This window comes from Pelodiscus sinensis, chromosome 5, assembly GCF_052426305.1.
Source record: "Pelodiscus sinensis isolate ZL-2025 chromosome 5, ASM5242630v1, whole genome shotgun sequence".
NCBI classification, from domain to species: domain Eukaryota; kingdom Metazoa; phylum Chordata; order Testudines; family Trionychidae; genus Pelodiscus; species Pelodiscus sinensis.
The window spans coordinates 122,111,567-122,123,771 of record NC_143056.1 but is presented as its reverse complement, the minus strand read 5'-3'; the positions used below and the strand labels follow the sequence as shown (position 1 = coordinate 122,123,771).

Genomic DNA, 12,205 nt, shown 5'->3' with positions numbered 1-12,205 from the left:
GGCCATCTCTCCCAGTCTGTAAGGCTCCATCCAGGAGGAGGGATGAGTAGCCCAGATCCTAGCAAAGAGGGCCATGTGCGCCAGACCCTGAAAGGTAATACAGAGTTTACAGGGGAGCAAGGCTGGAGATCAGAGCTGGGGTTGGGGTGAAGTGTAGAATCAGGGTGTGTGTGGATGGGGACAGCTTGGGGAAAAGAGGGGAGAACTTGGAGGATAGAGGCCAGACCTTTACAGAGTGGGTGGGGTTTCTGTCTCTGGGGAGATGTGTCTATTTATTTTGAGAGGATGCCTTAACACTGCCAATATCATTCTCTCCCTGCTGGTTGGGCTATTAAATCATGGGCCAGTGGATTTGTCTGTTGATCGGGCAATTTAATCTCATTCTACTCCTGATGCTTGGATATTGTGCAGCCTTCATCTCCGACCCCTCATGCCTCTCAGGCAGGGGCGGCCCGTGGATGTTGGCAATCTCGGCAGTTGCCTAGGGCGCCATGTTTAACGTGGCGCCCAATGATAACATTATGCCATTGAGGGATAAGGAGGCAGGGGTGCCGATCGCGCATTCCGCCTAGGGCACCAGTTGCCGGCAGCTCTCCTCGAGCCGCTCCTGCTCTCAGGTGCCCTCTCCCTGCTTTCTCCCTCAGCTTCTTTGTTCTGAAATAAAAAACAGGACTATGTAGCACTTCAAAGACTCTTTAAAGTGCTACATAGTCCTGTTTTTTGTTTCAGCTAGACTAGACTAACACGGCTACATCTCTTTTATTCTTCTTCTTTGTTCTCACCTTCTTGCTCTGAACTCTCTAAAGATTTAGTTCCTACCTCGAAACTCTCCGGTTTTGTGATTTCATTCTTCACAATGACCTTTACTTCCTGTAGCTCTGCGATGCCTTGGGTAGGACTCCCAAGTAGTGACTTCTCCAGTCGCTCAACCTCTTTGTACAGTTGCTGCACCAAGAGCTCCGATTTGCAGAGTCTCTCCTTCAAGATCTCCATCTCCTTTTAAAAAAGGAAAATTGTAAATGCTGAAACCAATTTCTTGGAGCCACATATCCTGTGGCTAGTCCCCCAGAACCCCTGCTTCCAGCACCTAGGCTGCTGTGTGACTTTCATTTTTATCTTGGGACACGTCACTACCTCCCAATGGATATTTGTGCTCTTTCCCAGCAATTGGATTGAGCCTGGATGGCGGCAGTCGCATTGGACTCAGGCCTGTACTGACACACTGCCCCTACCCTCTAGTTGGGCTGTTTGCAGAGGGTTAGCCCACTTCCTCAAAAGTCCCAGCCCCTGCTACAAACACACTGTCCTGTCCTGTCCTGTGAGCAGTACGCTGCAGCTCACCCAGAAGTGGAAAGAAGATAGAAAGTGGTTTGGCCAATGAAAGGTCAGTCCCAAAAGACATGATCTCTGTGCTCCATGGGGTTTCGAGGTAGCCTTATAGATAGGTGGGTGTTGATTAGTGTCTTGGACTGCATCAGTGCGCTCCTAGGCTCTCTTAATACTAACAGTGTTCCTGATGTAGCTCACAGGAGACTGAATCTTTAACCCAGAGGTCTCAAGCTCAGGGCCTGCAGCCCACATTATGGCCAGATCATATTTGCAATCTGTCCCAGGAGCCCTGGCAGCCGGGGTGTGTGTGTGTGTGTGTCCAAACCTGTCCTCCAAGCCCTGCCCTTTCCTACCACAGCCCCGCCTTCTCCCCCACCCCCGTATCACCCTGTCCCCTGAGGAACACGGCTTCAGGGATTACTGGGGTGAGGCCTGGTGGAGCGGCAGCAGTAAGTGTAGTAAGTGTTTGCACTACAACAGCACCAGCACAGTTGCTGTGCTACAGTTGTGCCATTGTAGCGTTGCTAGTGTGGGCATCACCTTAGCCCTGTGATTCTGTTTTGTTAATCCAGCTCTTTCACTGCCCCGATTGCTTGTGCAGTACCTAGGCCTTGGTGAGCTTGGTCTGTCAGGGCATGTCTACACTGCAAAGAAAAGCCTGTGGCACCGAGTCTGAGAGCTCACCTGGGTCAACTGACTGGCCTCGCAGGGCTTGGAGTGCAGGGCTAAAAATAGCAGGGTAGAAGTTCCTGCTCTGGGTGGAATATAGGGCTGGGGACCTTTCCCTTTTGCTGGATTTCAGGGACATACCTTCATATGGAGCTCCTTTTCCTCCTCCCGTTCAGAGCTCAGTCTGTCTATTTCCTTTTGAAGATGCTCTTGCTGGTCTCTTTTGGTTTCGGACCTATAGAAATCATTACACTTCTCTCCAATTCCAAACCATCTGCAGAGAGAGCTCTATACAATGGCTATAGCCCTGCAAATCCATGGTTATCCATTTTATATCTGCAAGTATCCGCCTCCATGGATGTGGAGACAGATAGCTGCGGGTCATTTTGCAGATGCGGGAGTGGATACCAATTTTGCAACCACGCAGGGCTCTAACAATAGACATGGTTTGGGCATTTTAGAGACCACCACAGTGCTTGGTACCTTATAAATGCCTAGAGGCTCAGAACTGACTAACCCTAATTTCCTTATGTGTGTATTTCTGCTTGCCAGAGGATGAGTGAAATGAGATTGCAAAAATTACCACCATTGTCTCCTTTTCAGTTTCTACCTACACTGCTCTTCCATCCTCTACACAAGACTGGATAGCGACTCCCTTTGGAAAGCATCAAGTTGCTCATCAAGATGCTTAGTTCTCCCATCTGTGTATCACCAGTGTAACTATGTTCACTATATTCCTGAGTAGGGGTGGTCCGAGGCAGGCTGCGGCAGCTGGCACCCCAGGCAGAATGCGCAATCAGCGCCCCCACCTGCATGGCTGTCAATGGAGTGACATTATCATCAGGCGACGGCCGAGTCGGCCTATAATCACGGGCCGCCCCTGTTCCTGAACCTCTTCCAGCTCCCTCATCCTCTTCCACTCCTGGCCCTAAAGCCATTTGCACAAATGGTAGATTAACTTTTCCTGATGGGGGTAGAACCACTGGGGACCGATCCCTTCTCCCCCTGCAACTAGTTTTATGACACACTACAGGCAGTCCCCGGGTTACATACAAGATAGGGACTGTAGGTTTGTTCTTAAGTTGAATCTGTATGTTGAATCTGTATGTAAGTCGGGACTGGCGTCCAGATTCAGCCGCTGCAGACCAGGGGGACGGGGAGCAAAGCAGAGCAAAGCCGCGGAGCATGCGGGCAGCTGACAGCCCAGACGCATCTGGGCTGTCCGTTGCCCGCGTGTTCCGCCGCTTTGCTTCCTCTCCCTGGTCTGCTGGAGACCAGGGAGAGGGAGGGCCCCATTCGTAACTGCGGATCCGACATAAGTCGGATCCGCGTAACTCGGGGACTGCCTGTAATCAAGTTATGCCAAGCCGGTTTAAATGCCATCAAGAAAGTGAGGGGGAGAATCTTCTGAAGTTACATACCTGAGGCAACTTGTGCACTGAGGCTGATTGTCAGTATCTGATTATTGCTATGCTGGATTTGGGAGGAGTGTTAAGTCAGCTGCTTTTTATTATTTTAGGGGAACTCGGAGACCAATTTTTTTCAACTTTTTCCCATTTAAAATGTTGCATTGCAGCTGGAGGATGAGTGAGATCACACAGTGGTTCTTACCTAGGGAACATATGCGCTGGGATACGCAGAGGCCTTCTGAGGGGGCAGGGAGGAACATTAACTTATTTGCCCAGTTTTACAACAGGCTGCATAAAAACACTAGTCAGTATGGACTAAAATTTCATACAGACAAAATAAGAAAGTAAGCCATTTCTCAGTACTCGTGCTGTGACACGTCTGTATTTTTATGTCTAATGTAAACAAGCGGTTTTTCCAGTGAGGTAAAACTTGGGGGACACAAGACAAATCAGCCTCCTGATAGAGGTGCAGTAATCTGGAGAGCTGAAGAACCACCTCAAGAGGAGAGCATTTAATTGCAGATCCGGGTGGGGGTGGGGCCTTACCCCCACGTTCAATCCAGGTGCCCTCTCAAACAGAGAGATGAATGACCACGGAGGGGCTATGCATTCTGACTGGCTCTTTTATCTTCCCCTATTCTGAGCACAGCAGGACCTGGACTCCAAGCAGCATTATGCAAGTAAGGAGCATACAATTAACAGAAGCATCAACACATGCACTCAAATGGGGCCAGATCAGGGCTCATGATTAGCAGTGAAGTAATAGGCTCTTACTATATTGACATGCCCTGGATACAGACCCTGTGGCTGGTGGCCCACGCTGCTGAGGTGGAAGGGCTGCCTGCGAGCTCTTGGAGCAGGAAACAGGAAGCTTGCCAGGTTAACAGGAGATGAAACCTGAGACCGTCTCCTTAGGGAAGGCTGGGAGCCCCATAAGGCTTCCACCCTGTGCTAGTTCTGACTTGTGTCTTCTTGCCATCACCTCTGAAGTGCGGATGTCGTGACTGGCCAGACAGCTTGCCTGTCAGACGGGAGCAGCACTCCCAGGCAGGATGTGTGCTGGCTCTTGACTCTGGGTGCCGCGCGCGGGTGATTCACCAGGGGTGTTTCTGTCCTGGCCCGTCGCAGCCAGCTGGGATCCAAGAATGAAAAGGGGAGTGCAAGGCCATCGAATTTAGTTCAGCTGGCAGGAGCCCAGTCAGGGCCCACTCAGACTTTGCCAATTCCAGGGGCCCAGCTGGAATGCACCAAGAGCTCACCAAATAGGCTTCAGAGAGGGAAGCTGTTTGCAGGGTCTTGTCTCCCACTGGGTCCTAAAAACTGGCAGGTAGTTCACGGCTTAGCAAGCATGGTAATAGCCCAGCACACAGCTGCAGAAAGGCTGCACGTCTCTCCCTCGCTCCAATTTCTTTTGCAGGCACCAGAGGCTCAGTTCAACTTGCCCCTCATTTACATGTATGCAGCGTTGGTGCAAAGTGGCTCTAACACCATGAGCAAATCCCACGGGTGAGGAACACTGCGCGCCCCCTCAGGGCAGGTGTCCAAGATGGCACACAGTGCAAGGCAGGGGGAGACTGGGGGCTAAGGGGCTTTCGCAAGGAAGCTGAGGGAATTTTTCTGTCAGGGTGGTTGCACCCAGGTCATTGCTGCAGGACCTGAGCCCCTGTGATGGGGCTCCAGCTAAAAAGCAGCTCTAGAGCATGAGAACTAGGCCCGCAACCATCACTTGTTGGCAGCACTTCATGCAAGCAGGAACGCGTGTGCCCTAGGCCGGCGGCCATTTTATAACACAGAGTCAGGCAGCTGTGCTGTCGAGCACAGTCCTGGACACTCATGCAAGTTCGTTTCTGGGATGAGCAGTGAGCTAAGGGCAGCAGTGACTAGTATGAGCACTGCTCCTCACTTGTCTTGGCTCCCAGCCTCCATGGGGCTGGAGCAGCCCTCAGCCCACAATCTATGGGGGGCACCCCCCCGAAAAAATTGCCCCCCACAGTTCCAAGCACAGTATGGTCATTGCTCCCCTGGTCTGACCAGAATGATCCCACAGGCCCTTCTTTGGAGCCCTAAGTGATTTAGGATCTATAGGGCCAGAATAAATTGTCATAGCTTCCTTGATTTCAGTGGAGTTAGGATGATTTACTCCAGCTGAGAATCTGGCCCATCTAGCTATGTCGTAGTAATGTATCCATACGGGTTCCTAAGATACAGGGAGGGAGCTTTGTTTTTTGTTGTTTTGTTTTGCTTTTTTTTAATTGGCATGGTGGCTGTTCTCTGCCACATACAATTTATTCATGTTCTGGATCACAGAGCTTGAATGGCTGTTGATGTTTCCGCTGCCTCATAGCCTTGTTTGCACTGTGATTCATAGGCAGAGCCGTGATGTAGAAGGCTCCCTCCCGTGCCCTGAGCTCACCGGATTTCCCAGTGGCATGAACTTTGTGCCAAAGAGCAGGCTTTTAAATCACTGCTGCCAGCATGACTGGGATCGTCTTTTCAGTGAGCTTCCCCAAAATCTTTCATCTTCCCATCACAGGCTGCACCAAAATCAAAGTTCCATGGTGAGTTTGTCTTGCAAAGAAATCTCACAGGTGCCTGGCTGTTTCCCCCTAGAGATGGTGTCTGTTTGAGCAAAGAGTCTTTGCTTTTTGCTCTAGTTTTGTTTTGGGCTGTCACACTGGTGCTGTGCGCAGTCACATTACTGTCTATCACTTTGATCTATGGGGGGATCTACCTCCCCCTGGAAGACGGTTTTTAGTTAAATTCTTGGATGTTAAAGGTAGGGATGTGAATGGGTAACTGGTTAACTGATACCTGGGAACAGTCCCTTACCCAAGGCCTGCCATGGACAGAGGACTACTCCAGCTGCATGGGAGCTGGCAGTTGCAGCCCTAAGCTTGGGGGGAAGGGATCTGGGAGCAGAAGCTTCCCCTATCCCCCCCCCTCCCCGCACTTGGAGCTGCAGGTTCCTGCTGCTAACCTCCCCGCATGGGGGAGGAAACAGCAGCAGCTGGCAGCCCCAAATGCGGGGAAGGGGAAGCTGGCAGTGGCAGTGGCAGGGGGGTGGATGTTTGAGCACGGGAGCAGAATCCTACTTCATCAGTTAACTGGTTAAACCTAAGATTTAATCAGTTAACTGATTAACCAGAATTTTACTTCCCCTAGTTAAAAGCCAGACTTTCAAAAGTGCTCAGCCCCCAGAATCAGGACCAGATTGTCAAAAGTGCTCAGCACTGTGGGCAAGCAATAGGAGATGCCGGGTGCTGAGCTCTTTTGGAAATTGGACCCCAATTGCGAGTACTGAGGTCCTGGAAATCTGGCCCCACTCCCTTGCTCCTGCTTCCATTGACTTTAATGAAGCAAGATCGGGTCAAAGCAAACTGACACCATGATGCATGTTAATGCCAGTTTGCAAAGTTCAGCATCCACCATCTGGCAGCTGGACTTGCTTCAAGAGTCTCATTTTTCAGAGCGGCCAAGAGCATCTCTGGCTCCGCTTGGCTTCAAAGGGAGCTGTGGGTGCTCAACACCTCTGAAAATCAGTGCATGGGTGAATGTGTCTGCACGTTGCCATGGCTCGTCATCCAAAGACAGCTGCTGTACTTGGGAAGCCAAGCGGAGCTGGGCTAAGCTTTCTCACCCTCCCTGGAAGAGATTCTCTGTCGACAGTAGAGTAACTATTTATTCTTTTTCTGGGCTGCAGAAACTGAAGTACCTAGTCCAGGCATAGAGACTGAAATCTGGAAGTGCCATATAAATAAGCCAGTGACCAAATTTGACAAATAGTTGATGAATGTGCATCTACATAAATTCTGTTCTCCCTCCTTCCCCCAAAATTTGCTCCCTTGAATTTTCCCCTTTGCTGCTCTTTGACCCCCTTCCCTCATTTCTGCTTTCTCCCAGCCCTCTGCAATTTGTAGCAGTCCTCTCCATTACTCAAGTTCCTTACACCCTTGCTACCCTACAATCCGCTCCCTGATTCTAGAGACCATGCCTAGAACCTGAGCCTCAACCCACCCATGACTACTGAAAGTCATCCCATGAGATTAGTTTAAAATAATAGCAGTAAATGTTGAAACAGGCATCCTGGGGAACAAGTCATCTGTGATCATGCATTTAAAATACAGGTAGTCCCCGGGTTACATGGATCCGACTTACATCAGATCCCTACTTACAAACAGGGTGAGGCAACCCCACACTAGCTGCTTTCCCCCAGCAGACCAGGGAGACGTGAAGCTAGCGCCCCCCCCCCCCCCAGCAGACCAGGGAGACGCGGAGCGGCTTTTCTCAGCAGACACCGCAGCTTGAGAATAAAGGACTGAGGGAAGTGAGGTGTGGGAGAATAAAACTGAGCTCTGGAGAAATGTTTGGCTAGAGTTTCCCCTACAATATGTACCAGTTCCGACTTACATACAAATTCAACTTAAGAACAAACCTACAGTCCCTATCTTGTATGTAACCCGGGGACTGTCTGTAGTACAGGTTGAACCTCCCTAGTCCAGTGCCCTTGGGACCAGATTGTTGCTGAACCATGGGAGGTCAATATTGTCTAGCAGCATTACCAACAGTCCCACTGCTTACTGGGCTCTTAGAAGACATTTAGTTGGTAAATTAGAGCTAAACAACGGCACAGAACACTGAGATCCAAGACTGGTGGCTGTAAACAAACTTTATGGGATTGCAGGAAACTTGGCCACCCCCATGATAAGTGGACCTGCGGCTAACTAAAATCATGTCGTATCATGCATGCACACACAAGGAACCCAGTCAAGGATGCACTGGAAACCCTGATTCTGGCATTTCCTAACTTTGGGTGCTGGACTTTGAAGTTTAATAATGTTATTTTACTGTCATTTTTATGATGCTACAGAAGGGTGATTCCCAGGCAAATTCCTCTCCTTCTGCCAATTTGGGCTGTCACTCAGTGGGACTTTGTCACGTTTCCAAGAGTTTCTGACTTCAGCCCTTTGTTTTTTGCTGCTCACCTCATGCACGTTGCACTCGCTCTCTGCCTCTTGCTCACTAGCTCCTGTAAAATGAAGGAGAGCCGAGCAGATGGCTCCTTTTGGGCAGCGCGTTTCAGCCCCTGGATTTCTAGGTCCCTCTGATGCAGCAGCAAGCGCAGGACTTGGATGTCATCCTTCTGGAGGACCTTTGGCGGCGTGGGAGGGGCTCTGCAATGGAACCAGTCAGCCAAAAGAGAGCGACTCATTAAAATAGTAGCAAACCAGACCCATGCTCAGGTCACAGGGAGGTTCAAATGTTCTGTGCATCTCTAGAGTATGGGCCACTTACTTACTCAACTGCCTCATTAAAGATTTAGGCATCTGGTTTTAGTCATCAGGTTTTGAAAAGGTTGACCAGGATACTTTTTATGCATAGATGAACTGAATGAAGGCTGGGATGGGTAAACTTTCTCACCCAATTTTAGAGAGGATGAAACAGAGGCATGGAGTGGTGAAGTGATAAGTCCAAGGTCACACAGTATGTCAGTGGCAGAGCAGCAAATAGAATTCAAGTTCCCTTATCCTTTATCTGATGCCTTATCAGCATCTGAATGAAATCTCTGTATGAAGAGTGAGAGGGCAGGATGCTATGTTTCATTATAGTCCATGGGCCAAAGTGTACATTCAGGACTGTATACTTCCCCATGGTGCATTGTGGTATTCATGCCCACGGGAGTAAGTAGGCGCTTTGCACAACAATCAAGCAGAGGATATGGCCTCTCTGTAGTGACTAAGCCCTTGCTGATTATTTATCATGGATTTAGTGTCTCATCATCCCATTCATCACTGAATGAAACAATCTGCTCCCACTGCTACTTCTGTCCTTTGTGTTGCTTCCTTTCCCATCCTCCTCTTTCTGTTTATTGAAGTTCCTCTGCTCTTTTCTCCGCCTTTCTTGCCTTGAAGCAACTTCCCATTCCCTCCCCCCACAACCCCCGCTCCCATTCTGAGCCGTAAAATGAACAGTGATTAAATAGTTCATTTTGTGGACGCTGAAACATTCACTTTTGTGTTGTACAATGGATACTCCGACTAGATTAATAGGTGACCAGGGAATTCACACAGTGAGCCATTGTTTCAGGCTGCCTGTGGATTCATGCAGACATCTCCACATCACCTGTGCTCAGGACTTGCACAGGTATCTTTGCAGTTATGAAGGTTAGAGACTTGTTTGTTAAAATGAAAAAAATGTAGATTATATCTACATTGTATATATTATATAGAATCTGAGTGTCCTGCCAGCTATATAAACACAGGGTGGGGACTCTCTCTCTCATACCCCAGCCTGGAACCTTCCTGAAATTTGCCCGTCACTCCTCCTGACTATTAATTGTTGCAGTTTACCAGGAGACAAACCTTTGGAGACACATTAGTACTGCTTTAGGCGGACAGCTGGAAAAGAAATGGGCTCAGGAACTCTGGGGATATGATGCTGCTGCAAGCTAGCAAGGCAGCCCCAGAAAATAAATAGTAATAAACAGCAAGAGGAAAATGCAAAATGTGGGGAGGTGCTGGGTAGATTTTCCTCCTCACTCCCTGCTTGTTGGAGTATTTTCCTAGAATCACACTGAGCAGGCTATACAAGAAAACTCTCTTTTCATGGTGCCCCTCACTTTCCTCAAAATCTACAGGAAAATGTCCACTTGTCCCACTCTTCTCCCTTTCCCACTGGCGTGCAGGACCCATGCATCACCTCGCCCACAGTATTGGTACATCTAGACTGCAGAGTTTTTTCCAGTATACTGGAGGTATCCTGGAAAAGCTCTGACGCATCCAAGGAACGCGTCCGCTTTTCTGAAAATTTTTTTGGAAAAGCAGAGGCGTTTTTTCGGCATCCCTGTAAACCTTGATTTATGAGGAAGAAGGGATGTTCCGAAAGAGGCTTTTTTCCGACATTTGGCCCTGTGTAGATGGGCCAACTGTCAGAAAAGCCTCTTTTGGGAGAAAAGTGGAAAAAGATACGCAAATTGCAGTTCACAAGTTGAGTATCTTTTTCCGACTTTTCTTTGTAGTCTAGACACAGCCTCTGTGGTGCACAGGGTCCTTTCCCCTCCGGTAGAGGTGTCCAGGCATTGGTGCCGCTGTCATGTTTCCTCCTAACATGCACGCGTAACCAACTGCTCTGTGTGTGTCATATGTCCTCTCTCTGTGGCTGATCCATAGAGTTTAAGAGCTCTTGGCTAGGAGAATTCATCGTTCAGTTCAAGGGGTAGAGTCCCTGGGTTCAAATGACGCTGTAAACCAGTGATGGGCCTACTATTACACAGATACCTCTTGTACAGCCTCTGTGCCCCTGTGATGCTGCACAGTCTCTTCTTTGGGTGCTTATGTCACCGAGGTGTGAGGAGTCACCGGGCCCTGCACCCACATCTGCAGCCAGATGTGACTCTCAGCCAGCAGGTAGAACAGAAAGTTTATTAGTTGATGGGGGCACAGCGTAGCACAGACTTGTCGCAGAGGAGCCAGGAGCAGTCAGTACAACCACCTTGGGGAGAAAGGGACCCAGAGCCAAGGGCCCTGACTCCCCTTTCTGTACCCCAAGCCAGCAAGACTCACTCACTCACCCAGCAGCCTGTCTGCCTCCGGCAGCCAGCCCTGCCTCCGGCAGCCAGCCCTGCCTCCAGCCTTTGTCCAGCTTTCCGGGCAAAAGGTGTCACCTGCTCACACCCCCCTCCCAGGCTCAGGTAACAGAAAGCATTGGCCATTGTGTACATGCGGGAGAGTATCACACTGAAATTCCCATCACCGTTTAGGTATGGGTGCAGTACCCAGGGAAACTGAGGCACACACACGGGGTTACTACAGGGCAGTAGAAATCCCATGCAACACAACAAAGTAAACAGAGCGAATACCATCCCCCGCTTTGTCACAGCTTGTATCTGGTGCACAGCCCCTTGTCCAATGCCTAGGCCTGTGGGCCAGCTGCCTCTGCAGTGTCTTGTCCCTGCAAGCCATTGCCTATTGCTCAGGCCCCAGCCTGCATCCCCTATTGCTCAGGCCCCATCCCCATTCACCCAGGCTTCTGTCATGGTTCCCTCATTTTCCTCTCCCTGTTGCACAGATCGTTTCCAATAGGCTGGAATTGCCCATATACAACATGGCACCATGCTAATGTCACCTCCCTACTTGCAGGTACCGGTTGTCTCTCTCCACCGCGCTGAGACAGCTTTGCAGCCGCCTGGCTTGCTTGTTTGCCTGCCTGCTTGCTTATTTATTTGTCTATTTATTTTTCCCTTCAGAGCCATTCTTTACTCCCCATATGTTATAATAATTACAAGTGATAAGTTAACAGCTGGTTTGCTATTCTGGGCTCAGCAGAGCTGCCCGCCTCTTCCTTCCCTCCCTCCCACAGCTCTGGGTCAGATTTTTGGCTCCAGCAATCAGGGATTCCTATTATCTCTTAGACCCCTAAGAATCAGAGCTTTTCCTCAATCACCATCTGTCTTCCTAGCTCCCTCCCTCTCTCACTCTCGCCATACGGCAACGGGGTGGTTTTATGAGTGTCACATCCATCTGTTGCCATGGAAAAGACTGAAATAGCAAAGGAATGTGACTCCCCTTGCTAAGAGGCCACAGAAAGATAGTGAAGGGTATTTTCTCCCCATTGGCATCAGCATCCTTCCGAGTCATTGATGACAGCTGAGGCCCTAGCAACAATCCCATGACAGGTATACAGCATGGGGAGTGATATTGATGGGTGCTGTATCCTGGGCCCTGCACGTCACTTTCTTGGCCTGTTGTTAGAGACTGCAAACAAGCAGGTCAAACCATCCAAAGCAGGGGTGGGCAATAATT

General features: G+C 49.7%; 1 protein-coding gene across 1 annotated transcript in view; it reads right to left on the bottom strand.

Moving 5' to 3' along the window:
- LMNTD2 (lamin tail domain containing 2) overlaps positions 1 to 12,205 on the bottom strand; it is a 71,959-nt gene that overhangs the window by 36,859 nt on the left and 22,895 nt on the right. The window contains exons 4-6 of the mRNA XM_075928265.2: positions 8,390 to 8,578; positions 2,140 to 2,233; positions 820 to 996 (exon numbers count right to left, since the gene is read on the bottom strand). Coding sequence (XP_075784380.2) covers positions 820 to 996; positions 2,140 to 2,233; positions 8,390 to 8,578 — 460 coding nt within the window. The remainder of the gene's footprint in view (positions 1 to 819; positions 997 to 2,139; positions 2,234 to 8,389; positions 8,579 to 12,205) is intronic.